Source organism: Ornithorhynchus anatinus, chromosome 11, assembly GCF_004115215.2.
Source record: "Ornithorhynchus anatinus isolate Pmale09 chromosome 11, mOrnAna1.pri.v4, whole genome shotgun sequence".
NCBI lineage: Eukaryota > Metazoa > Chordata > Mammalia > Monotremata > Ornithorhynchidae > Ornithorhynchus > Ornithorhynchus anatinus.
In genome coordinates this window covers 60289058-60315165 of record NC_041738.1, presented here as the reverse complement: position 1 = coordinate 60315165, position 26108 = coordinate 60289058, and the positions used below count along the sequence as shown (strand labels likewise).

The 26108-nt window shown below is 51.0% G+C and overlaps 1 protein-coding gene across 3 annotated transcripts in view; it reads left to right on the top strand.

The window, feature by feature from the left end:
- Positions 1-26108, top strand: part of GPATCH8 (G-patch domain containing 8) — a 97712-nt gene that overhangs the window by 35488 nt on the left and 36116 nt on the right. For 2 of the 3 annotated variants that reach the window (XM_029075065.1, XM_029075066.1), the window contains exons 1-3: positions 4064-4141; positions 12946-12963; positions 15137-15209. Coding sequence is in view for 1 of the 3 variants with exons in the window: in XM_029075064.1 (XP_028930897.1) it covers positions 4067-4141; positions 15137-15209 (148 nt within the window). In the remaining 2 variants the exon portion in view is untranslated. Of the gene's footprint in view, positions 1-4063; positions 4142-12945; positions 12964-15136; positions 15210-26108 lie in introns of those variants that run through there. The other variant, XM_029075064.1, reaches the window with a different exon arrangement.

The following is a 26108-nucleotide window of genomic DNA, read 5'->3' as shown; positions in this document are numbered from 1 at the left end:
CCCACCATCTTGGTACTCGAAATGAGAAGTTGGCACCTCTCGTGGTGGACAGGAAATGTCTGTTATATCATAGTCTCCCAAGTGCTTAGGACAGTGCTCTGCACACAGTAAGCGCTCAATAAATCTCTCCATCACCTTGCCCCTTCCTAACTCTCCTCCCTTCTCTCCTTCTACTGCCCACCCCGCACGCTCCGCTCCTCTGCCGCCCATCTCCTCACCGTCCTCCGTTCTTGCCTATCCCGCCGTCGACCCCCGGCCCCCATCCTTCCACGGTCCCGGATCGCCCTCCCTCCTCACCTCCGCCAAACTGATTCTCTTCCCCTCTTCAAAACCCTACTTAAAGCTCACCTCCTCCAAGAGGCCTTCCCAGAATGAGCTCCCCTTTTCCCTCTGCTCCCTCTACCCCCCCCCCTTCACCTCTCCGCAGCTAAACCCTCTTCTCCCCCCTTTCCCTCTGCTCCTCCCCCTCTCCCATCCCATCCCCTCAGCACTGTACTCTTCCGCTCAACTGTATATATCTTCATCACCCTATTTATTTTGTTAATGCGATGTACATCACCTTGATTCTATTTATTTGCCATTGTTTTAATGAGATGTTCTTCCCCTCGATTCTATTTATTGCTATTGTTCTCGTCTGTCCGTCTCCCCCGATTAGACTGTAAGCCCGTCAAAGGGCAGGGACTGTCTCTATCTGTTACCGATTTGTCCATTCCAAGCGCTCAGTATAGTGCTCTGCAGATAGTAAGCGCTCAATAAATACTATTGAATGAATGAATAAATAAGATTGACTGGTGGGGTACTGAAGAAATCAGTCTTCAGAGTCTCCTATTTAAAACCGGTAGACACTCAATCTCTACGAGAAATATCGCCAGTCAGATCCAATAGGAAATGAACAAACGGTATGTCTTCCACGTTCTCCTGTTTCTGGACAGACGACAGGGTTCTTGAATAAGGGAGCCATTTAGGCTGGTCTCTAGCCCGAGCTTCAGGGGATTAAGGAAACACACTCACCCGTACATCCCTTGAAATTATATTGTACGTGTCTTTAAATTATATATTCTTAAATTACTTATATTATTGTGCACCACCCCCTCTAAACTATAAGCTCGTTATGGGCAGGGACCATTTCCGCTAGTTCTGTTGTATTGTACTCTCCCAAGCGCTAGGTTCAGTGCTCTGCACATCGGAAACGTTCAATAAATGCCATTGATCGATCTCGGGACAGTTGGGTGAGCACAGCCGTCTCAACGACCAGGTGGGTATTAGACTTGTTGGAGTCTCTCCGGGCAGACGAGGCCCGGTCCTGAAAGTCCACCGGAAGGAATCGTTGACCTGTGCTTGTCCCTGCCCGGTGTGTTCCTACTGGAACAAACTAGTTGGCAGAAGGCAAGGGGGCCGGCCAAGGTGAAGCGCATGTAGTGATGACCCAAGTGCAGGATACATTTGTGGCCAAAGTGGCCATTGCATTGTGCCCACATTGTGCCTTAACTTTCATTCGTTCATTGTTGTATTTTTTGAGCGCTTCCTATGTACAGAGAGCTGTCCTAAGCGCTTGGGACAGTATAGTAAAGCAAATAAGCAGTCACACTCCCTGCCCACAACAGGTTTACAGTCTAGTGTGGGAGAGACAGGTATGCAAATAAATAAAATCACAGATATGGACTTAAGTGGGGCTTGGAGTGGAGAAGAGCAAAGAGAGCAAGTCAGGGTGACTGAGAAGGGAGTGGGAGGTAAGGAAATGTGAGGCTTAGTCTGGGAAGGCCTCTTGGAGAAACTGGGCCTTTAGGAAAGGGCTTTGAAGAGGGGGAGAGGAATTTTCTGTTGGATTTGAGGAGGGAGCGCGTTCCGGGCCAGAGGCAGGATGTGGGCCAGGGGTCGGGGTGTCCCGATCAGTGGTTGCTTTGGGGGCCTCCGAGAGGTCTTTGCCACCTACACTGGCCAGCTGCTTTCTGGGCTCTCTGTGGGCCCGTCCACCTCAAGGAATGCCCTAAGTGGTCCTCCGGTCAGAAACCATCACCACTAATGACTGGGTCTCCTTAAGGCCTCGCCTTTTCTAGTTACGCCTCCTCGTCAAGAGCGGTCGGTCGTGCTATTCCCTCCGTGCCTCTAGACTGTGAGTTCATTGTAGGCAGGAATGTGTCTGTTTCTTGTTCTTTGTTGTGCTTTGCACACAGTAAACGCTCAATAAATAGGACTGAATGAATTTCACATCAGATCCGGTGGGCATACGTGTCTTTCTGAGGTCGAGAATGTTGGCCAGTCTCAGGTTAGGCCACAGACAGACCGGGTTTTGTTGACTACCCTGGGACTCATTTCCATTTTCCCTTGAATTTGCCCCCCCTTTGTCTGGGAGCCTCACGTGGGGCAGAGACTGTGTCTGCCTGGATTGCCTACTAACTACCCCAGCACACAGTTCAGTGTAAAATGTAATAATTTTGGAATTTAACTGCTTATTAGACGCCAATAATACTATAATAATTATATTATAATATATAATATATTATATATCATATATTATGTAATATATGTATATAATATACTCGGCGCTGGACATAGAGTGCTTAACATACCGTGATTGTTGTTGTTGTTATCTTTGTCACGCTAGATTTCTAAAGTGTATTTGCTAAAAAATGGAGCCCAGGGAGAAGCAGCGTGGCTCAGTGGAAAGAGCACGGACTTTGGAGTCAGGGCTCATGAGTTCGAATCCCAGCTCTGCCACTTGTCGGCTGTGTGACTGTGGGCAAGTCACTTAACTTCTCTGTGCCTCAGTTCCCTCATCTGTAAAATGGGGATTAAGACTGTGAGCCCCACGTGGGACAACCTGATTCCCCTATGTCTACCCCAGTGCTTAGAACAGTGCTCGGCACATAGTAAGCGCTTAACAAATACCAACATTATTATTAATTCAGTTGGGGTTCATCAGGTAGCCCAACGGCAAGCATCTCTTTTTTTTTTTTTTTAGGTAGTAATTTGTCATTTGAGTGGGGAGCAGGCATCTCTGAGAATTTCATAATAATATTTTATCATTCCTTTATCAATTATTATTATCATTATGGGAAGTGGCGTGGCCTAGTGGAAAAAGCGCAGGCCTTGGAGGCAGCGGACGTGAGTTCTGATCCCGGCTTTGCTATTTGAGAAGCAGCGTGGCTCAGTGGAAAGAGCCCGGGCTTGGGAGTCAAAGGTCGGGGGTTCGTATCCCGACTCTGCTACTTGTCAGCTGGGTGACTGTGGGCAAGTCAGTCACTTCACTTCTCTGTGCCTAAATTCCCTCATCTGTCAAATGGGGATTAACTGTGAGCCTCACGTGGGACAACCTGATGACCCTGTATCTACCCCAGCACTTAGAACAGTGCTCTGCACATAGTAAGTGCTTAACAAATACCAACATTGTTACTATTATTACAGTGCCCTGCCTCCTGTCAAACAGATCCCGGGCCCGGTGTCCACTTCCTTCCCCACCCTTGTGGCGGCCAGTCTTCCCTCCCCAGAGGCCGCAAGCCGGGGGGGGGGGTGGGTAGCCGGGTTAGAGGCCTTCTCGTCTGCGTCTCGGGACTACCGGGGTGATACCGGGGGCGGGGGGATCCAGAGCTGCCAGCCTGCCTCCCCTCCGCTTATTTTAGAGGCCGACTTGCGGAGGGAAGGTAAAGCGAGCACCAGACTAGAAAGGACTCCTAAATCTGTTGGGGGTGGGGTGGGGAGCGAATCGTTTTGACCCCCACGGCCTCTGAAGCAGCGTGGCTCAGTGAGAAGCAGCGTGGCTCCGTGAGAAGCAGCGTGGCTCAGTGGAAAGAGCACGGGCTTTGGAGTCAGGGCTCATGAGTTCGAATCCCAGCTCTGCCACTTGTCGGCTGTGTGACTGTGGGCGAGTCACTTCACTTCTCTGTGCCTCAGTTCCCTCATCTGTAAAATGGGGATGAAGACTGTGAGCCCCACGTGGGACAACCTGATTCCCCTATGTCTACCCCAGCGCTTAGAACAGTGCTCGGCACATAGGAAGCGCTTAACAAATACCAACATTATTATTATTATTATTATTGAAGAATAAACCATCTTCTCTCTCGTGCAGGGTAATCACTTCGATCAGTATGAAGAAGGACACTTGGAAATTGAACAGGCATCGCTAGACAAGCCTATAGAATCGGTAAGATGTTCACCGCTTATCTTCGGGCCACCGGCAGGTTTAGGTAGCGTTCGGATGGTACTTGATGTGAGTGCAGTTAAAACTTGTTAGGGATGACAGTTAACAGTCGAGGGCTGTTTCTGTCTCTAGTCCACTTGCATGCTCTGCGAAGATTAAATGGGATCGGGGTGTAATCTTCTAATTACTTTTTGGATGGATGATCGAGAGACTTGAAAACATTCCTCAGTCTAATCATCTAGAAACAAACTTGATTTTTTTTTCTTTAATGGAGATTTATCCTTTGGAAAGATTGAAACTTTTTCGGGAGTTAGGATTGAAATGTATTTTGATCCTTGAAGTAGTTCACGTCGCTCGGACATTCTAACTCTTTAGTAGCTATAATTATGGCATTTTTTAGGCACTTGGACGCTGAGCGCTAGGGTAGATGTGAGGTTGGGAGATGGCACAGGCCTTGCCCCACCCTGGGCTCACGATCGATCTTCTCCCCGTTTTACAGGTGAAGGAACTGAGGCTCAGAGAGGTTATGTCACGTGCCCTAGTAGAAGGAACACGGGCCTGGGGGGTCAGAGGATCTGGGTTCTAATCCTGGCTCTGCCACTTTTCTGCAAGCCATTTCACTTCTCTGTGCCTGCTTCCTCATCTGTAAAAAGAGGATTCAGTACCTCTTCTAATTCCTACTTCCACTGTGAGCCCCATTCGGGACAGGGATTGTGTCCGACCTGATCATCTTGTATCTACCCCAGGGCTTAGTATTGTGCTTTGCACCTAGAAAGTCCTTAACAAATGCCATAACTTTTTTTTTAAGTGGCTTGACCAGCGTCAAGCAGTAGGCCGGGGTGGAGCTGGGACTCGAACCCAGATCTCCTGTTTCCCAGCCCCGTGTACTTTCCATGAGGCACTGGGGGAGAAAACTCCTCTTGTTCTGTACAGGTCAGACGAGGGAATCGTACTAAGCTTCCTCACAAAAGGCAGTGGTTTAGTTAGGAGGATGACCGAACTCAGCTGAGTCATTCCGCAGTAAATGCTGATTTTCTTTTTTTACATGGTCATGGGGATATTCTTGAGCAAAGAGAGTTTCTCGACACAACTTTTTTTTCCTTCACCCCCACACCTGGAGGATTTTGGAGCCTTTAGTGTGGAGAAGCCATGACTGTCCTCAAGTATCGATTGTTTGGCTGTCTAGGCCTCTTGAAAATATCACTATTTAATACCGTTGCTTAAACGCACTTGCTTAGCCCGCTTCCAGTGGAGGAGCAGTAAGGTTCCTGGAGAAATAATGGGACACGTGGCATCCTGATCAAGCTTGGGTTTTTCTGCAAGATGAAGGAAAGAGGCTAAAGAGCTAGTTTGTCTCCCCTCCCCACCGCCCCCTAACCCAAAAGAGAGCAAAACCCCAACGTCTTAGAACACGCGAAGTGACTTGAGTGGCTACTTTGAAAGCGTAACGTTAGCAAAGGATCAACGTATATTTGCCTTACTGCCTAGGTTGGTGTCGTGTGTGCGTGTTTGTGTGCGTGTTTAGATGTTTCCGGAAATTTACACAACTTGGGGTGTTCGACATTTTTCTCCCACAGCAGTTGGCCCATATTAGCTAAGCAGCCATGATCTGGTTTGTATTGCACGGTCTGCCTTTTTTTAATTTCTTCTCTAGGGTTCCTTTCCTCCCCTCCCCCTCTTTTTTTTTTTATTTTTTTTTTCCTCCTGTTCTCTGGTCCAGTGAACACTGCATACAGTCCCTTCTGTCTTAATGTGCTGGCATGATGCTAGAGTTAGGCATGGCAGTAATTGATGACGCATGAGATAATGCTGCAGAGGGAGAATTCACAGCCGATATTATGCCGCACAGCCCAGTCTTGTGTCTCGGAATGGAAACGCCAAGCCCGCTTCCCTCCGTCGAAGGCCGGAGAAGTAGCACGGGGAGGGGTCCGGGGCCCGTAGACCGCTTTGGGGATTCACCCCTCGGCGGCATCTTCTGACCCGAGGAGGAGGAGGCAGCCTGGCCAGCCGCCTCTCCCCGCTTTTCCCGGGATTTGGCATCCCACCCGCTGCAGTGTTTTGGAGCGGACGGCCTCTTCAGCTCTTAATGGGAGGCTAGCCAGAGTTGGGGGATCTCGGATACGAGGCTGTGATTTTGTCGGAGGGGGCAGGGGGAGAAGCAGCAGCAGGAAACCGATTGGATTGAGCCGGAGTGTTCAGTGTTCATTTGTCTGGTTTTTTTTTTTGTTGGTTTTTTTTCCCCCCAAATTATAAAGTCAAGCTTAATGATTTGCATTTGCAAAGGCTCCTTGTGGGGCTAGCCTCCCTTGATTTTTGAAAATCAGAGGATCAAAGCCTTCTCGAAGGTAGGAGGTTGATTCCATGGCCTATCACGGGGGATCCCTTGTTTGAAGGATTTGCGGGAGTGGGGGGAGAGGTGCAGCCTTCCATTTATACAGTAGAATTTTCCCTCACCTCCCGCCCTCCCAAACACAAAATGGACTCTGGTCTGATCCATTTACGAACCTTGTTTAGAGAGACCTAGGAAATCTAGAAATTACCCCGGGGACCAATATTTGCAAGCATCGAGGTTGCATTTTCTTTATAATACGGGGATTCGTTGGTAGCAGAAGGAGTTTAATGAACTACATTTGGGGGAGAATCGAAGGGAAGGTGGCCCAACGTTCCCAAATGGCTACGATGTGGCGGAAATAAAAGGTTTAGGATGAGAAGGGGCATTTGAGGAGAGGGGCTGGAAAGTTCACGACTGTGTCTTGGGCTGCTGGAGAGAGGAGGGGAAACTGGAGAGGACGCCGGGCCAGGCAGGCCACGACCAAAGAGTCAGTTGTATTTACTGAGCACTTACTGTGTGCAGAGCACTGTACTAAGCGCTTGGGAGAGGACAGATGTAGCAGACATGCCCTGCCCACAACGAGCTTACTGTCTAGAGGCCAACTGGGCATGGGCAGCAACACTGGGTTTTGATGTTGCTTAGGCGCTTACTTTGTGGCAAGCACTGGGGTGGATTCAAGATAAACCAAATTAGACTCTGTCCCTGTCTTTCTCCCCCAGCCCGCAATGGGGCTCACAGTCTCCAAGAGGTAGAGCAAGCCGGTAAAATGGCTGGCAAGCGCTTAGCATCACCCTTCCCCCCATCTCCTTAGCTCTGAAGTAGCACGGCCTAGTGGATAGAGCAAGGGCCTGGGAGTCAGAAAGACCTGGGTTCTAATCCCGGCTCCGCCACTTGTCTGCCACGTGACAGTGGGCAAGTCACTTCACTTCTCCGTGCCTCGGTGACTTGGTCTGTAAAATGGGGATTGACTGTGAGCGTCATGTGGGGTATGGACTGTGTCCAACCCGATTAACTTGTATCTTCTCCAGCACTTAGTACAGTGCCTGGCATATAGGAAGCGCCTAATAAATTCCATTTTAAAAAAAATCGTATTTTGGAAGTAGTGTTCAGCATGAAAATAAGCATCAGAGGAGAGCAGCTTAGAACACGTGGCATAAAAATACGCCGAGGACCCCCCCCCCCAAAATCCCCTCCCCCCCAAACAAGAAAAGAAATACATGGAGTTCTCTGGAGTCCCAAGACTCGCTAGATAATATCGGCGGCTTCCTCGGGCAATCTTGGATTTCTCGGAGAGAATTGGCACCGCTTGGGACACCCAGGCATCTTGGTGCTTAATTCAGGTCTGTCTCTGCAGCAATATCTATCGAGAGGTGCTGAGTGTTTTGCTACAGCATGCAACTCAAAGGTGGCAGGAAATATTCAGCCTCGGGAGTCTACAGATCTAAATGTTTACGCAGTCCAGGGAAACGGTGGTGCTTTGGGGTTCTTTTAAAGCAGTCTGCAGCAGCCCAGAATCATGGCCCCGGGGTGGAACGTGTTAGTTCCCCAAAAGAGGTAGGCTGTGAGTGTAGGTGGAAGGTGAGCTTCTTCTTTTTTTTTTAATTTGTTTTTCGAAGAGTGGCCTTGAGGCAAACCAGCATTTTGGGAGTGGGCAAGATACCAAAGGTCCCACCAGCCTTTGCAGGTCTTTTCTAAAGCCTCAGCGTTCAATCCCTGAGATGCTGGAGATGTTTGCATTTCCCCCAGGCAAGTGCTAGAGAATCCATCGAAAATGAGTATTTCAAAATATTTTCAACATCTTTGATGTAAAGGATTTTTTTTTCCTCCTCCATTTTCATTTCAACCAAGGAATATCATCAATGAAATATCCCTATCAAGAATTTAAAGGCCTTCCTGGGATTAAGTGGAAAAAAGAATGATTTGGCTGGCTTTTGGGTACCCCCCCCCCCCAAAAAATATAACTTTTCTGGAATCTGGGTCTCAAAGACTAACAGGGCCTCAGTGCCTGTGTGGGCCCTAGTCCTCGGTGAACTGGAACGAAGTTAGGACGGGCAAAGCCCAAATTAGAAGCTCGCCTTAGAGCCAAAGCCCCCTAGCCAAAGACTAGGATCTCGGGAGGAAAACTGCTGAACCCCATCGAGCTTTCCGAAATCCTTGTCATTTCTGTGATGGGCAGAGCTTCCTGAGGAAATTTGCCCCTGAATATCTGCTACGAGATGGGAAAATCAAGAGCTGACACCAACCCCGTCCTCCCCCCAACTTCCTCCCACTGAGGCAAAAGGCGGGCCCCAGAGAGCTTCAACCCAGCGGCCAAGGTCTGCAGGTTGAGCGTGAGACCCCTTCACCAGCCCGTAATTGGCCCCCGCCGGGACGGAGAGGATCCTTCCCCTCTAGATGACTTCGAAACCCTTTGAAGTTTTCGGACCCCGGCGGCCGTTCCCTAGGAATGGGGGTCGGAGTTGGGAGGAGAGCGCCCGGCCAGGTTTTAGAAGAGTTCCGGGAAGTTGGGCTCGGTCACTTGGCTTTGCTCTCTGTTCAGATCTGTGGACTCCACCAGTTCCAAAGTGTAATTTGATCCGGCTGCTGCTGACCGGCTATTGAGCGGTGGCCATATGTGGACTCTCCTATAAATAATACGCTTCTTGGAGCGGAATGGTGTAGCATTACTATTTGGCTTTTCTCTCTGGCCTTCATCGTGTCATCTGTAGTGAGCCGTCAGGGTCGGTTTGGGGACTCTCTATAACCTCGTTGTTTGCATGGGTTCACCCAGCAGCATCCGATTCTTGCTTCTAGACTCCTCGATACACAGCCGGCAAAGTTTACAATCCACTCAAGAGACTCGCGACTCCCGCCGAGGCCCAAGCCGGCTCAAGGCGTGAGAGGTCGCCGTCGACTGGAAACCAAGCGCCAGGCGGAACGGGGGCCCAAGGAGTCAGTCGGTTGTATATATTGAGCGCTTACTGAGTGCAGAGCACTATCCTAAGCGCTGGGGAGAGTACGCTACAACGATAGGCACATTTCCTGCCCACAGTGAGCTTACCCCCCTAGAGGGGGAGACGGACGTTAATAGAAATAAACGGGGAGGCTCGATTAACGGGTGCCCTGCCGAGTCCCGAGCCGGAGACAGAGACACGCACGCAAACCCTCACAGTGATGAAAGCCTGTTTGCCTCCTGGCTGTTGCTTTGCCTCCTGGCTGTTGCTTGGCTCTCCAGTTATCCACATCGGCTCCCTGTGGTTGAGTGGTCAGTCGATCACTGGTATTTATTGAGCGCTTACTGTGTGCGGAGCACTGCATTAAACACTTGGGAGGGTACAGTACCACAGATTTGGTAGAAATCCCCCTCCCACATGGAGCTTACGGTCTAGAGAGGAGCTAAAGAGCCACAAGAAGTCCCGGGAAGTTGTTTACTGCTGGGAATGACTCCCCCCCCCCCCCCCCCCCCAACACTGGGAAGCATCTCAAAGCATTGGTAAGGGACATTCCTAGTTGCCAGCAGCTAATTGTGCTATTTAATACTGTAAAGGGCTTCTGCCTGGCAGATTTTCCCTTCCGAATCCTCCCCAGATAGCTTCCCCTTCCACAAACACCCCCCCACCCCACCCCACCCCACAACGGAGAGAGGAAAGGGAGGAAAATGGGGTGTGGAAGCTGATTAAAAGCTACGGCTTGTTTGGTTTCTCAGTCCCTCGCCCTATTCTCAGAGCAACCAAGACGAACGTCACCACCGTCGGCCTTCTTAGCCCCCCAGGGAGCCATTAATCGTGTGGGCTTTGGCAGGGAAAGATGGAGTCAAAATGGGTCAAAGTGAGCGTGTCCTCTATACCTCAGTGCCCCACTCCCCCTCAATAAGACCCAAACCTGGAGGCCGCAGAAGGGAAGGAAATTTGATTCCCAGGTTTCCGGGACCCTTATCATTAAGCAAAAATACGCACACCGGCGGCGAGATCCTAGGCCGCCTCCGGAGAGGTGAGCCAGCCCGGAGCTGGCCGGGCTTCTCCGTGGCTTTTCCGAGGACTCTGCTCTAGTTCGCCCACACTCTTGGAAGCAGTCAATCGATGAATCGTATTTATCGTGCGCTTCCTGTGTGCAGAGCACTCTCCTAAGCGCTCGGAAGATAGAGAATACCAGAATCGATAGATACCCTCCCTGCCCACAACGATCTTGCCGTCTGGGGGGGGGGGGTGACAGACAATAATCTAAAGAAATTGTGGAGATGGACGTAAGTGCTGTGAGGCAGTTCACTTTGTTGATCTGCAGGCTGCTTAAGGAGTTTTAAGTGACAGCATTTGTTTTGCTGCCTGCCCAACCTCCCAAGCCCCTGGTAGTAATAATAGTATTAAGCGCTTTCTGGGTGCAGAACACTGCACTAAGTACTGGGAGAGAATCCACAGCTGGGAATTGCATCCTGCCCCTCGGTGGGGACTTACATTTGGGAAGCAGCATTGCCTAGTGGGCAGAGCATGGGCCTGGGGGTCAGAAGGACCTGGGTTCTCATCCTGGTTCTGCCCCTTGTCTGCCGTGACACCTAGGGCAAGTCACTTAACTGCTCTGTGCCTCAATTACCTCATCTGTAAAATGGGGATTAACTGTGAGCCTCACGTAGGAGAACCTGATCACCCTGTATCTACCCCAGCACTTAGAACAGTGCTCTGCACATAGTAAACGCTAAAATACCAACATTATTAGTATTATCTATGAGCCTCAGTTCCCTCACCTGTAAAATGGGAATTAAGACCACGAGCCCTATGTGGGAGAGGGATCGTGTCCAACCTGATTAGCTTGTATCTACCCTGGCACTCAGAACAGCGCCTGACACATAGTAAGCGCTTAACAAGTACTCTCATTATTATTCTCATCTGTGAGAGTCACATTTGATAGAATGAACTTGGGAGGGAGGCAGTCATGGGCTGAGTTTTTTTTCCCCTTGGAAGTCCCTGCCCCGGTAAGGGACGTGAACCCTTGAGTGACTGCCTCCTCAAAGGACAAGGGGGCTCACTAGACTCCCCTCCTCCTCCCCCCTAAGACTAGAGGTGCCCCAAGACACATTTCTCTGGGGACCCAAACTAACTTGCCACAGCTCAGCCCTTCTGGATGGAGGGTTAATGTATTTGTTAGGCGCTTACTATGTGCCAAGCACTCTACTAAGTGCTGAAGTAGATGCAAGCAAATCAGGTTGGATGACAGTCCCTGTCCCATGTGGGATTTATAATCCTCAATTCCCCTATTACAGATGAGGAAACAGAGGCCCGGATAAGTGAAGTTCTGGCCCAAGATCTCAGAGCAGACACGTGGTGGAGCCTGGATTAGAACCCATAACCTCCTGACTTCTAGGCCCATGCTTTCTCCCACTACGCCATGCTAGCCAGTGGCAGGTGGTGGTAATAATAGTAATAATAATAATAATGGTGATATTTGTTAAGCACTTACTAGAGAAGCAGCGTGGCTCAGTGGAAAGAGCATGGACTGGGGAGTCAGAGGTCACGGATTTGAATCCCGGCTCTGACACTTGTCAGCTGTGTGACTTTGGGCAAGTCACTTCACTCTTTGGTGTCTCAGTTATCTCATCTGTAAAATGGGGATTAAGACTGTGAGCCTCATGTGGGACAACCTGATTACCCTATATCTACCCCAGCGCTTAGAACAGTGCTCTGCACATAGTAAGCGCTTAACAAATATCAACATTATCATTGTCCCCTTCTGAGGACAGGCCCATCCAGAGCCTACCTTGGACTTTTCCAGAGCCATGGCGAGGTACTCTCCTCGGCGTTGGCCTGGGTCCCATTGAGGGGAAAAACTCCACGACACAGTGCCCGCTCTCGGCCCAGAGTCGGAAATCACGCCCACGGAGCCGATTCCTGTTTGCTCCACGGCGGGGTCGGTGTCTCTCCTTGATCAATCCTATTTACTGGGCATTTACTGTGTGCAGAGCACTCTACTAAGCGCTTGGGAGAGGACACTTGAACAATAAACAGACCCATTCCCTGCCCACAAGGAGGTGAGAACCTACTGGGGGAGACAGACGTGAATTGAAATCAATAAATGACAGGTAGACAGGACATACCTACCACGACTGGGCATCGGAACTGGCGCGTTCTGGGAAAGAAAGGTCATCGCCCTCCCCGTAGCTTGGGCCTTAGGCTGAGCGTTAAGTCACTGTTTGACAGCCATCCTCTTGAGTGGTTTTGTAAAAGTGGTGCTAATGTGTATAACCTTCCTAGATTTTCCTTTTTTCCTCCCCTCTCCCCCTTTTAACATTTGTTTTTCCCTTCACTGTGTCCGTCACCAACATGCTGTTCTTGAATCTCTCAGCTGGTCTTGAGTTGTGAATTCCCTTTATGCTTTCACTCTTCTTTAATAAAATACATTACTTGCAAGCAGTGAATTGAAAACAAGACAAAAAATAAAATAAAAAAGACCATTAGTGATTGGACAGTTTCTTACTTTGTGTTACATTTAACTGTTCTTTTGACAGCCCAGTTTTTAAAGCCAGGTTCGTATGGAAATGCTTTCACTCCACTTGCACTGCTTTTGGAAATAGCATACTGCTTCATCTGTCTGTTTATTTTAGTGCATTCATAATACAACACAAGTCAGCATAATGTCTCATCTCCACAAAGCAAAAGATTGGGAAGCTTGGTCTTAAAAACAGGATTCCGGCAATTTTTTGTCAGCGTCGTCTGGGGAGTCCCCTGGGTGAGAAACCCACGTTTAATCATAAAGAGGCTGAAACCGGCCTGTCGTCGATCAGTCGATCAATCAGGGGTGTTGATTGAGCGCTTACCTTGTGCAGAGCACTGTACTTAAGCCCTTGGGAGAGTCTGATATAAGAGTCGGTAGGCGTGTTCCTAACGAACTGACGGTCTAGAGGGGGAAGCGTTCAAGCTCCACCTGTGGTCCCGGGTCTCCAGGCAGGCGGGGACGTGGCCGAAGTTTCCCCCGGACAGGTAAGTTTCCTCTGCCTCGAAGCCGCTCCGCTTCAGAACTTGGAGAGGAGAAAATAGTCTCTCAGCTGCTGTCGTCCCCTCCATCCCCTCCTGCTGCAAAACCCCTCCTGCCCCGACCGTCCGCAACCCCGCCGGTAGCAAGGGGACGTTTTTCAGCAGGCGTCCGGGGCGGCCTAAGCGGAGCCGCTCCCCACCCACGGATCCGCAGATGCCGGGGAATCCCGGCGGCGGGGCCGTGCCGATGTCCGGTCGAGGAGGCCGGTGGGCTCGGCCATTGCCCAGCGGGAGCCGAAGTGTCCTTCGTTGGCCTGACGTTTCCCGTTGCAGTGAAATGACCCCTCCCAGCCATCTTCTCTCCACTGGGGTGTCGTTTTCCGGCACTCGGGTGGGTCCGGCCCCTTCAAACCAGCCCTTACCTCACTCCACCACCACCGTAACCACCACCTAGCTTTTCTCTGAAGAGCCTTGTTCTTTCCGCCTCCCCGCTCCCCTCACCCCCAGCCAGCCCCGACCAAACAGAATCTCATTGCATATTTTCCCCCGAATTTTGCTCACCCGAGCACTCAGGTACCAACCAAATCCAACTTCCCCTCGATGGCCAGTATGAAGGATCACAAGCCCCAGTGGTCCGAGGTGGCAAACCAAGGGCCACCCTCCCGTGCATCCGGACGGGCTCTCCGATCCGCCGGCTCGGTGGCATCGGATCGACCCGGCCCCCATTTGGGACCGTCGGTCCCGGGACCAGAGCTGACAATTAATTGCCGAGCCCGGTAACGAGGAAATGCCTCTTCCACAGCGGCTCCTGGGGAACGGCAGATGAGACATTAAGCTTCTTCTTTTCCCTCCATGCACTCTAATGGTTCCTTCCTGTGAACTTATTGCTAGGCCTGTTCCATTCTAACATCTTAGCGTTTTTGGTTAGATTTCACGGTGAAATGCATCACCCCGTCTGTGCTTGAGCTCCATTTTATTTTATTTTTTGTTTTAATCAGTTTACTTTCTCGTTGTACTAACCTCACTGTTTTTTCAGTTTAATATTGGCTGCATGCTAGTTTATATATTGATAAATATATCTATCTATATATCTATAAATATAAAGAGAAAACCAATCAAGTCTAGCTTGGATTTTGCTCTGATTGTGTTTTGGTTTCTAGTGGTGGGGCAGTCTTGCACTTACAACTTCGTATCATTAAAACCTGACACACAAACAAATGACTAAACATGTTGTAGATTCTTATTTTTGGAAAAAAAAAATCTTTCAAGTGGTGCTGTCTAGGTGATGGATAAGACTGTATAAGTAGCTTGATTTTATGCTTTTTCATGTCAGTGTTTTTTCTTTTTTTTTTAATTTAGTTTTTGGGGGTTTTTATTTTTGGTAACATTTTCTCCCCTTGTTGCTTTTCCCCACCCCCCACCCTTTTGAAATGTTATGCACAAAAGTTACCCAGCACACTATCAAAACGTTGCCCTTTCCTTCCCCTGAAAAAATGTCAGCCAGCAATATTTTTTCTTTTTTCTTTTTGTCCTTTTTTTGTCTTTTTTTTTTTTGGTATTTCTTTCTCTTACCTTGGGCCTGCGTTGCCCTGTCCGAAGCCTTTTTTTCTTTTTGCATGCATATATGTAGAGTATTTCTAGCTCATCACATGTTTAAAAGTCAGTAGGAAGGGAAGAATATATTATTGGAATATTTTTGGTTTGTGTCTCTGTTCTGTCTGTCAGGATAATATTGGACACCGCTTGCTCCAGAAACATGGGTGGAAGCTGGGCCAGGGATTGGGAAAATCTCTTCAGGGTAAGTACTCTCCCCCCCCGTCCCAAGTCCCCCAGAAAAAGTTCTCGACGCCTGTCGTGGGTCCAGGTTTTCTTGTCTCCTTTTAAAGAAAGTTTTCTGCTTCCTAGTTGTTGCTTTTTTCCTAGAGTAGAGGTTTGGTCTTTTTTCGTAAATATATGGAAAATGCACTCTTGAGTGTCCATGTTGATAATTTGCAAGGGGAACTCCCACCTCATTAAAATACTCAGGTCAAAAGTGTGTGTGTGTGTGCGCACGCTCTCGCGATTCACCCCGTCTGGTTGATTTTTATTTTTGTTTTTCCCCCCACCATCACCCCACCCCCCAAAGCAGGAGGGCAGGCGTCAGTGACCTTCCTGCCTCCTAACCAGGTCGCCTCTGCAGGGCCCCAAATTCAGCCGGTCTCCGGCCTATGGGCAAACCAAGAGGCGTGGGGCTCGGTGAGTGGAAGTCCAGTGCCCCCCGGGCCGCCCCCCGAGGCCGTCAGAGTCCACCCGGGGCTTAGAGGGGACCGCGGGCGGGCGGGCAGAGAGAGGCACTCTTCTCCGCCGTCTGCAGTCAGTTGAGAGCCGGACGGCCCTCGGTTTTGATTCCTATCCTTGGCTCCCCGTCACTTTCCGGATCGTCTGGGTAAGGACGGAGTGTTTCTGCTTCAGATGTTCTCGCTGGGAGGCCGGAAGCCAACCAACCCCTTTCATTGGGTAGCTGGGGAGGGGAGCCGCCAGCAAAGGTTCTCACCAGCTCGGTCGACCCCGGTAACCCCACAAGGTCCTCGTGCCTAGCCGGTCTCTCACCTCCCAACCCTTCGCGACGGAGAGTTTGTAAGCGGAGCCGGGCTCGCTGGCAGTCTGTGAACTGGGAGAATGTCATTTTCTCTGCCTGAGCAGAAAAGGCACTGGCTGGGAAGCACCGCATTTCAGCAGTCAAAGCCTCCATATCATTCGTTCATTCCATCGCATTTATCGAGCGCTTACTGTCTGCAGAGCACTGTGCTAAGCGCTATTCCAGGTGGACCTTTGGCCGGCAGGCGTTTGGGGGAAGCGTCCTGAGGCCATCCGAGGGGGCTACTCTGAAAACAGGTCCTATTTAGAGTGGGAGCTCCATGTGGGACACGGTCTGTGTCTACCTGCTAAGCCTATATGTGCTCCCAGTGCTTAGACCAGTGCTTGATGCATAGTGAGCGCATAACAAATACCATCGTTATTATTATTATCATTATCATCATCATCGTTATTAGTATCATCAAGCGCTCGTACCGTTCTCAGGGTCGGTTGCGAAGCTGTAGAAAGATCTGCAACTGCTTCCACCCGCCAGTTCTGACGGCACGAGGGGGCACCTGTCGGCAAAGGGGTCGCGAGGCCCTGTGGGGGGTCTCCAGCGGTCGGGGGGACGGGATTGGCCCCGTTTTAGCACCAGATGATCCAGACTTTGTTCATCCGTGGGATGCGTTGGGCTCGACTGTCGCTGAGAGAAGCTCTTTGAGTTGGTCTTCCCCTTCCATTGCTATAAATGAGGAGTTTCTAGTTTGAAGGGCTAATAATGACTGTGATATTTGTTAAGCAGTCCCTATGTACCAGCCACTGTACTGAGCACTGGGGTGGGCACAAACAAATTGGGTTGGGCACAAGTCTCTGTCCTGCCACAAAATTCCTCTCCCTTGCGAAGTAGGGATTCTTGGTAGATTGGAAGCCCGGACTGACCTGAGGGCCTAGTAGATGCCGATCGATATTTGCTAGTTCGGAAACCTGCCCGTCGCTCCAGGCTCACATGTTTCAAAGGCACTTGAGCGGCTAATAATAATAGTTGTACTATTGAAGTGTGTACTTTGTGCTAAGCACTGTACTACAGAGCGCTGGGGTAGATACAAGATAATCACGTTGGACACCATCCCCGTCCCATGAAGAGCTCACAGTCTGTCACGGAGGGACAACAGGTATTTAATCCCCATTTTACCGAGGCCCAGAGAAATGGTGACTTACCCAAGGTCGCCCAACAGGCAAATGGCGGAGGTGGAATTAGAACCCGGGTCCTCTGACTCCCGGGCCCTCGCTCTTGGAAGCGATAGGCGCCCCGGGTCCCGCCGTGTGCTGCCGTCCTTGACTCCCCGTGCTTGGTACAGTGTCTGGCACATAGTAAGCGCTTAACAAATGCCCTTATTGTTATTGGTGCTCCGCGGAGTTCTTGGCATTTCCTACCTCGCCATCACGAGTTCGCGCTGCTCTTCCAATGGCGAAGGTTGTTGAAAAACAGCCGGGCCTGTTGGGCGGACTTCAACTTGAAGACTTTGAGAAATGATTTTGATTGCTGTTAAACAGTGGCCTGTACATAGGCGTGAGGCTCTTTGTGGGTATTGGAGGCTGAAGGAAAACAAAGAAGCGAAGAGAACGGGGAATAAGACGATTTGCCAAGAGCGTCTCCGAGAGACAGCACAGCGCCCTGACGACCGGTAAACGACACGGGGAAAGGCTCGGCGGTGAGAGCTTGGCCCTCGTCTAATTTGGAAAATGGCGACCGCGGTGGCTGCCGCTCACCGTTTTCGAGGCGGTTTTGAGACAGACTGGACTGAAGCTTGACACTCCCTTCCACGCAGCCAAGAGCCGGCTTCGGAATGTGTCGTCGACAGGGACGGCCCTCCAGAGGGGTTCGTTGAGGAACTTTCTTCATTATGCCTCCCCTGGAGGGGGGGAGCATAATTTTAATAATAATAATTATGGTATTTCTTAAGCCCTTACTTCAATGAATGAATGAATGAACTTACTATGTGCTAGGCACTGTTCCAAGGACTGAGGTAGATACACGATGGGCAGGGATTGTCTCTATCTGTTGCCAAATTGCACATTCCAAGCACTTAGTACAGTGCTGTGCACACAGTAAGCGTTCAATAAATACTGTTGAATGAATGAATGAATACAAGCAAATCAGGTTGAACTTTGTCCCTGTCCCTCGTGGGGCTCAATCTCCATTTTACAGATGAGGTCACTGAGGTCCAGAGAAGGGAAGTGACTTGCCCCAGGGCACCCAGACAAGTGGTAGAGCCAGGATTCGAACCCATGATCTACCGACTCCCAGGCCCGAGCTCTTTCCACTACACTGTGGGCCTTTGCAGGTTATTCGCCATCTCACTTTGCCCTCCGATTGGTATCCGTTTGCCATTCCATGCTCCCGCTGTGGCTCATCATGGTCCTCTTCCCCTCGCCACCCCAGGCTCCGTACTCCCGTGCCGCCTCCATCTTACCCATCCAAATTTTCCCTTCCCCTACCTCAGTTTTACCCCCCTGCCAGACCCTTCCCCTCCCTCTACCCCCTTTGCCCTCCCCGAGGCCCCAGCCTGGTTCTGGGCCGTACAGAGGCTCCGGAATAGGGATGGGGAGGAGAAGAGCCGTTGGTATGGCGGGATGGATAGAGCCTGGTCCTGGAAGTCGGAAGGTGATGGGTTCTGATCCCGGCTCCCCCACGTGTCTGCTCTGTGACCATGGGCAAGTCACTTCAGTTCTCTGGGCCTCAGTTCCCTCATCTGTAAAATGGGGATTGATACTGTGAGCCCCACATGGGACAGGGGTTGGGTCCAGCCCAATTTGCCTCTCTCCACCCCTGTGCTTAGTCAGCGCCTGGCACATAGTAAGCACTTAAAAAATACCATTAGTATTATTCTCGCCGTCTTTCAGTCGCACAAGTTGATTTTTAGGTCAGGGGAAGTCACAGAGTATTTGGTTGGATGCAGTGAAGCAGGATGCAATCAGGGAGCCGTTTGAGAGTTTTACTCCATCCACATTCCGGTGGGTCTGGCTTCCCAGTTGGAGATTTGAACTTCAAAGTACAGGATAGATCTCTAACCCCCTGTAATCTATTCTTTTGAAGCTTTTTTCTTTTTCTCCCCTCCCCTCAACCTTCTGAGGGAGCCAGATTGGATTCCGGGCTAAATCAGACCATCAGAAGTTCACCTAAGGGGATGTAATCCTATTTGGCAGGTCTAGGCGCTCTGCCCACGGGGTCGGCTGGCCAAACTCCACTGCTGATCAGCTGAGTCGTCGACCCCGGTTCCGGTGGGGTGCCGAGGTTTGGATAGTTGCCATTGTTCTGAAAGGCCTAGGGATCGAGACCGTCACCTCCTTTCCACTGCCGGCCCTTCTGCTGGACTTCCTTTCCCTCGGTCGGAAACCTGGAGGGTCGCAAGAGTGGGCCGCTCGTCTTGGATTGTTTGCAGGAAGCGCTCCCCCGCCCCTTGGTATTTAAGGTCTCTGTGCCAGACCTTGAGAAGCAGCATGGCTCAGTGGAGAAGCAGCGTGGCTCAGTGGAAGGAGCCCGGGCTTGGGAGTCAGAGGTCGTGGGTTCTAATCCCAGCTCTGCCGCCTGTCAGCTGTGTGACCTTGGGCAAGTCACGTAACTTCTCTGGGCCTCAGTTTCCTTATCTGTAAAATGGGGTTGAAGACTGTGAGCCCTACATAGGACAACCTGATTGCCTTGTATGTACCCCAGTGCTTAGAACAGTGCTTGGCACAAAGAGCTTAATAAATATCAAGATTATTATTATTAATGGATTGCGCATGGTCCTGGGAGTCGGAAGGAACTGGGCTCTAATCCTGGCTCTGCCACATGTTTGCTGGGTGACCTTGGGCAAGTCACTTACCGTCTCCGGGCCTCCATTACCTCATCTGTAAAATGGGGATTACGACTGTGAGCCCCATGTGGGATTGGGACTGTGTCCCGCTTGATTAACTTGTATCTACCCCAGCTCTTATAACAGTGCTTGACACACAGTAAGCACTTAACAAGTACCGTTATTATCATTATTATTATTATCATCATACTAAGCTAATCAGGATGAACACAGTCCATGTCCCACATGGGGCTCCCAGTCTTCATCCCCATTTTACAGATAACTGAGGCCCAGAGAAGTGAAGTGACACACCTAGGTCACACAGCAGACAAGTGGCTGATTGTGCTAGAACAAGTGCTAGGATTAGAACCCAGGTCTTTCCGACTCCCAGGGTGAGCTCTATCCACTAGGCAACACTGCCTAATCATCATCAGTGGCATTTATTGAGCAGGCACTATGTGCGGAGCACTGTACCAAACGCCTGGGAGAGTACAATACAACAGAGTTGGTAGGCACATTCCCTGCCCACAGTAAGCTTTTAGTCTAGAGGGAGAGCTAGGCATTAATATAAATCAATTATTTATAACGTATAATTTATAGATAGGCTCTACTGAGTCTTTGCAGCTGCCCAGTGGGGGGGGGGTCCCCCCCCCCGCCCCCCAGGTGCAGCAAACTGCCCCCAGGGCGAGAGGCTAAGGGTGGCCCAGGCTACCCAGCAGGAGCAGCGTAGGCGGGAACTTAAATTAAGCACCAATCCAGCTGACTAGGAAAAGGACGCGGAGCATCTCAGGCGGGTGGCCGGCTGTCTGGCCAGCTGTTCCCCACCGTGTCTGGAAGTGGCGGCCGGGAATCGGTGATTGGTGTGCAACCCCTTGGGCCAACTCATACTCGAGCCTCGCCACGGGGAAGATCCGCGCGTATTCCCGACTTGGAATTCAGCGAGCAGAAATGAAGGGATAAAGCAGGCCAGCGGAGCTCAAAGGAGGCCGGACGGGCTAGCGGTCAGATGACTTCGGGTATTCGGTTAGGACAGAGAGGAGGGTCCGGTCAGGGACGTGGGGCAAAATCAGCCCACTCGAGATGAAGTTGGTTTTACGATGGCGCTAGGTTCTGAAAGGCACGTCCGGCTGGAAGAGTCAAGAAGCCAAAGAGCTAACGAGGTAGAAAAGAAAATGTAACTGGGGAGGACGGTGGGTCCGTGGAGTCGAGATGGGCCCAGCTCTGGAGAGCCTCTCCCGAAGAGATGTTCGTTGCGTAGCTGGGACAGAAGGCGACGGGTCGTGCCCACAGGGAGTGGCGTTAGGAGAGCGGGGAATCTTCAGAAGAGCCACCCTCCGATTCCAGATGGAGGCACGAGAGAATGAGGAGGAACCGGCAAGTTCCTGGGAAGAAACTGTATCGCCTTCCCGGCTCACTGGTCTCATCAGCGGAAGCCGTTAGGAATTTGAGCGGGAGGTGGATCCGAGGCAGCTCCTTCCCCGGTCCTAACACCGGGCCTAGACTGGCACCCCTTAGAGGTGCCCATGCCAACCCTGTGACCGCCGAGATTTGTTCATCCATTCCCTCGCTAGAGAATTGGGCCAGAGAGGATCGGGAAAAGGGAGAGAGAGAAAGAAGGAGCTGTGGGAGGAGAGAGCGGGACTACTAAATCTGCCTGTCATGTAGCCCTCCCTGGGCCCTTTGCTGAGCTTCCAGGTCTTCAGGCAATGACCGGTCGGTCTGAGCCGGATCCCCTGGGCCTGCAGAGTCCCGGCTTTGCCAGAGGTCTGCTCGAGGCCTCAGGTAGGTCTGTCAATCGATGGTATTTAGTGAGCGTTCCCTGTGAGCACTGTACTAAGCGCTTGGGAGAGTACAATATGAGTTGGTAGATACGTTCCCAGCCCACAAGGAGCTTACAGTCCGTTTTCTGATTTGTAAAATGGGACTAATGTCTGCCCCTGCCAGCCTCACCTCGCTACTGTGAGGACGAATTGTCATAGTTGCAAAACTGAGTGTTCTGTAAACTCAAGGAACTGTCGTCTTATTATGCGCCGTAGTTCCCAGGGGTACCTTTGGGGAACACCTTCCCCTGCTATTCCCCCTCCCTTCACCCCCACCCGAAGTCAGGTGAGGCCCAGCCTCCCCTCTACACCCCACCCCCCAACTTGAAAATGTGTTCTTGGACATTTCAGTCGGTTTTCCCCCGTCCAGCGTGGGCTGGAATCGAGGATTTTTGACCTGGGCCGGCCACGGGAGCTCTCCCTCCTGGGCCCCCTAGGATGAGGCTCCGAAAGCCCCTTATGTTAGTTGGGGTCCCATCTCTGAGAAGGAGGGGTGACTGGAAGTGGCAGTGCCCATTCAGCTTGGGCCCGGGCTTTCGGAGTGTGTTATTTGCAGGAGACCCCTGCCCACTCTGCCCCATTCCTTCCTTCCCTTTTTCAGTGCAATTTGAAGGGTGTGTAATTGAGGGGCATACAATGAGAGGCTTGTCTCACCCACATTTTTCCATTGGCACTCCCCTCCCTCCCTTTCCCAAATCTTGCTAGAGGCAGCCTCCCCCCAGGATGGGGTGGGAGACGGAGGACAAGGGGGATGGAAGAAGTGGGTTAGGAGCCATTGGCCTGGGCCGGGCAAGGTCGATGCTCGCACTGCGGCATTGGTCAGTAGCAAACGGGGACCCTTGAGCCGCAAAGCCAGTGTGAATTCAGGTTCTCTCCCGGGGGACCGGAGAGTAGATTTAGGAGGCCGGGAGAGCGCCAATCAATTGACAAAGGAACTAGGACAAGGAGAGCCAGAAAGGCCCAGTTTTAGAAGTGCAGCTGGGAAAACTCCAGCAGAAAAGACAAGGGCCAGTTTCCCCCCCTCCCCCCGGGGGCGGTAAACTCGCTGAAGCGGGTTTGCCAGATTGGCTGCCTTGGAGCGTGGGAGACGACCGAAGCAGCATTCCGGGCAGGAGGGGACCCGTTTGTCGTAGACCTCACGGATGGGTAACGGCTGGGCTAAAGATGGAATCATGGAGCAAAGAAATCAGAGGCCGCTTTGGGGCCTACAACTCCAGAACGGAATGGGACCCTCCGGAATGAGGTGATGGGAGTGAGGTGAATGAGGTTCGAGCAGCACTGCTCCCTTTTCGGTCCAGTAGATTGATTTCTTCCCCCTCGCCCTCTGGAGTGATCCAGGCATGAGCCGAGAAGAGGGCCGGGAAGGACTTGAACCCGATACGAGAAGAAAGTGGACGATAGCAGTTCCCTCGCCCGGGAAAGGCGGGGAGCAGATCGAGAACTAGCTGAACCACCACGTGGGCAAGAAGGAAGCTTTTGGCTAATTTGGTTTTCCCCGTTTCCTTAGCGAGCTCTGGCTGGCATTACAAGGACCTAGGCAGCCTCCAAAAATTGGAGTGGGAGGAGAGCAAGGAGGGAGAAAACAGCTGCATAAAACCGACCATCACGAACTTGTACTTGATTGCCGGCCACTGCCTCGGCCAGCTTGTCAGTGCACCCGATTGCGCCCCTCCACTCGCCGCCTTGGGTTTGATGACTCCAACATTAGTTGCAGGAAGACACATTTGCAGCGAGATTGCCCAAATCCTAGACCCCGGTAGTCCCGCCCTCCCGGGACGCCAGAAAAACGCACCTCCTCCGTCAGCAATACGGTCGAGCGTGGTGGCCCAAGGAAACGGGGGCCTCCAGCCAAATTCAGCAAAGGGAAAAGGACCGTAACTCATTGGAAGGAGCCGGTACCGCCCCTTTTTCCAAGGTTTTCTAACCACTCGATCCAAGCCACCAGGTTCAGTCGACACGCGGCCTGGAGGTCGCTTTCCAGATGCCCATGTTGACCAATGCCTTAGTCTGTGGGACGGTGTCGACTGCAAGCCAGAGGCCAGTTCCGGGGATCCCGTGTTGCCAATCCCACACACTCCCAGAGGTGAATTTCACCGTCAGTGGCATCATTATCACTTATGAAGGACAACTATATACGCATGTCTGTGCCGAAGCACATTCTTGCCAGCTCCAGGGCCTGATGTCTTCATCGTTGCTTAATCTTTTAAGTCTTAGGCCTGGGGGTGGGCCCTCTGAATTTGCAGAGCGGAATTAAAATACAAAACTGGAAGATTTGGGGTAGAGAAATGATTCTCTGTGGAGAGAGAATGTCATTTGCCTAATGTGCAGGTCCAGGGTGTAGAATTCAAAGTCGATCAATGGTATATACTGAGCGTTTACTATAACTGTGATATTTAAGCGCTTATTATGTGCCAGGCACTCTTCTAAGTGCTGGGGTAGGTACAAGATAATCGGGTTGGACACCGTTCCTGTCCCACATGGGGCTCACAGTCTTAATCCCCATTTTACATAGGGAGCTGAGGCCCAGAAAAGTGAAGTGACTTCCCCAAGGTCCCACAGCAGACAAGTAGCAGAGCCAGGATTAGAACCCAGGTCCTTTCTGACTCCCAGGCCCATGCTCTCTCCATCAGGCCACACTCCTCATTCTAGCAGCTGGCTTTCGCCACTTGTGCACCAGTAAGTAACCATCCCACAGAAACCCGTGTAATTCTTTCCCAAGGAACGGGAACCGGAATCGGGCTTCCCGGACCTTATCCGTCCCTGACTTTTGGAAGCTTCTAAGCAAGGTTCACTGTTCTCGCTTGGTCTGTCTGGGCAGAGGGGGCCGGTAGCTTCCAGGAGGTCCTTGGAATGGAAGGTGAGAGGTTTCAGCTGGCTTCTGCTGGAAGCTTGAGAGAAGGAGGAAGGATGATAACTAATCAGTGAATCAATCACTGGTATTTATTGAGAACCTACTGTGTGCAGAGCACTGTACTAAATGGAAGAGAGAACAGTACAACAGAATTCCCAGATACATTCCCTGCCCTCAACTAGCTTAGTCTAGAGGGGGAGACTGACATTAATATGAATAATTTATAATATGGTATTCGTTAAGCACTTAATATGTACCAGGCACTGTAGTAAGCGCTGAGATGGATACAAGCAAATCAGATTCGACACAGTCCCTGTCCATTGTGGAGCTCATAGTCTTAGCCCCCATTTTGCAGATGAGGTAAATGAGACACAGAGAAGTGAAGTGACTTGCCCAAAGCCACGCAGCAGAGAAGTGATAGCGCTGGGATTAGAACCCATGACCTTCTGACTCCTAGGCCCGTGCTCTCTCCACTATGCCACGCTGCTTCTCTGCGCCTCGCGGAGAAGATGTGTATGTAAGTACTGTGGGGTTAGGGATGGGGCAAATACCAGATGCCCAAAGGTCAGAGATCGAGATGCATAGGCAGCGCAGACGGGCCCGGGAAAGAGGGCTTGAGGGCTTAATCGGGAAGATGGGAAAAGTGATGGTCTGGCGTATATGGAGGGGGAGGGCGTGGGAAAGGGATCGATGGCGGGATAGATGGGATCGGGGAGCAGAGTGTGCGGGCGGTGAAGAAGCATGGCTCAGTGGAAAGAGCCCGGACTTGGGAGTCAGAGGTCATGGGTTCAAATCCCGGATCTGCCACTTGTCAGCTGTGTGACTGTGGGCAAGTCATTTCACTTTTCTGGGCCTCAGTGACCTCATCTGGAAAATGGGGATTAAGACTGTGAGCCTCACGAGGGACAACCTGATTACCCTGTATCTATCCCAGTGCTTAGAATGGTGCTCTGCACATAGTAAGCGCTTAACAAATACCAACATTAATATTATTATTATTATGAGATCAGCGAGGTGAGATGAGCAGAGTGAGTGCTTTAATGCCATTGATAAGGAGTTTCTATGGGATGCTGAGGTGGATAGGTAGCCGCCGGAGGTTGTGAAGAGCGGGACCACATGGACTTCAGCTCCTTCCATTGGGTATTCTAGAGCGTGAAGACCCAGGCGGTGTTCTCGGGGGAAGTGAAAAGACACCACCAGATTTGTGGGTCCGTTTGTGTGCAGGTTTGAGAGTAAGCTTACCTGGGAAAAAGCATGGTGCAGTGGATTGAGCACGGGCCTAGGAGACACAAGGTCATGGGTTCTAATCCCCGCTCCACCACTTTTCTGCCTTGTGACCTAGGGCAAGTCTCTTCACTTCTCTGTGCCTTAATGACCTCATCTTTAAAATGGGGATTGAAACTGTGAGCCCCATGTGGGGCAGGGACTGTGTCCAAAGCAATTTGCTTGTATCCACCCCAGCGCTTAGTACAGTGCCTGGCACATAGTAAGAAAATGCCATAATTATAATTGTTGTTATTAATAGTTCCTTCAGGAGCACAGGGACACCCAGTTTCAGATGCCTTTGCTAGGACAGATTAGAATCACCCTTTGCAGAAACTGACCACCGGGCTCAGTTCCAAACAAGGAACTTT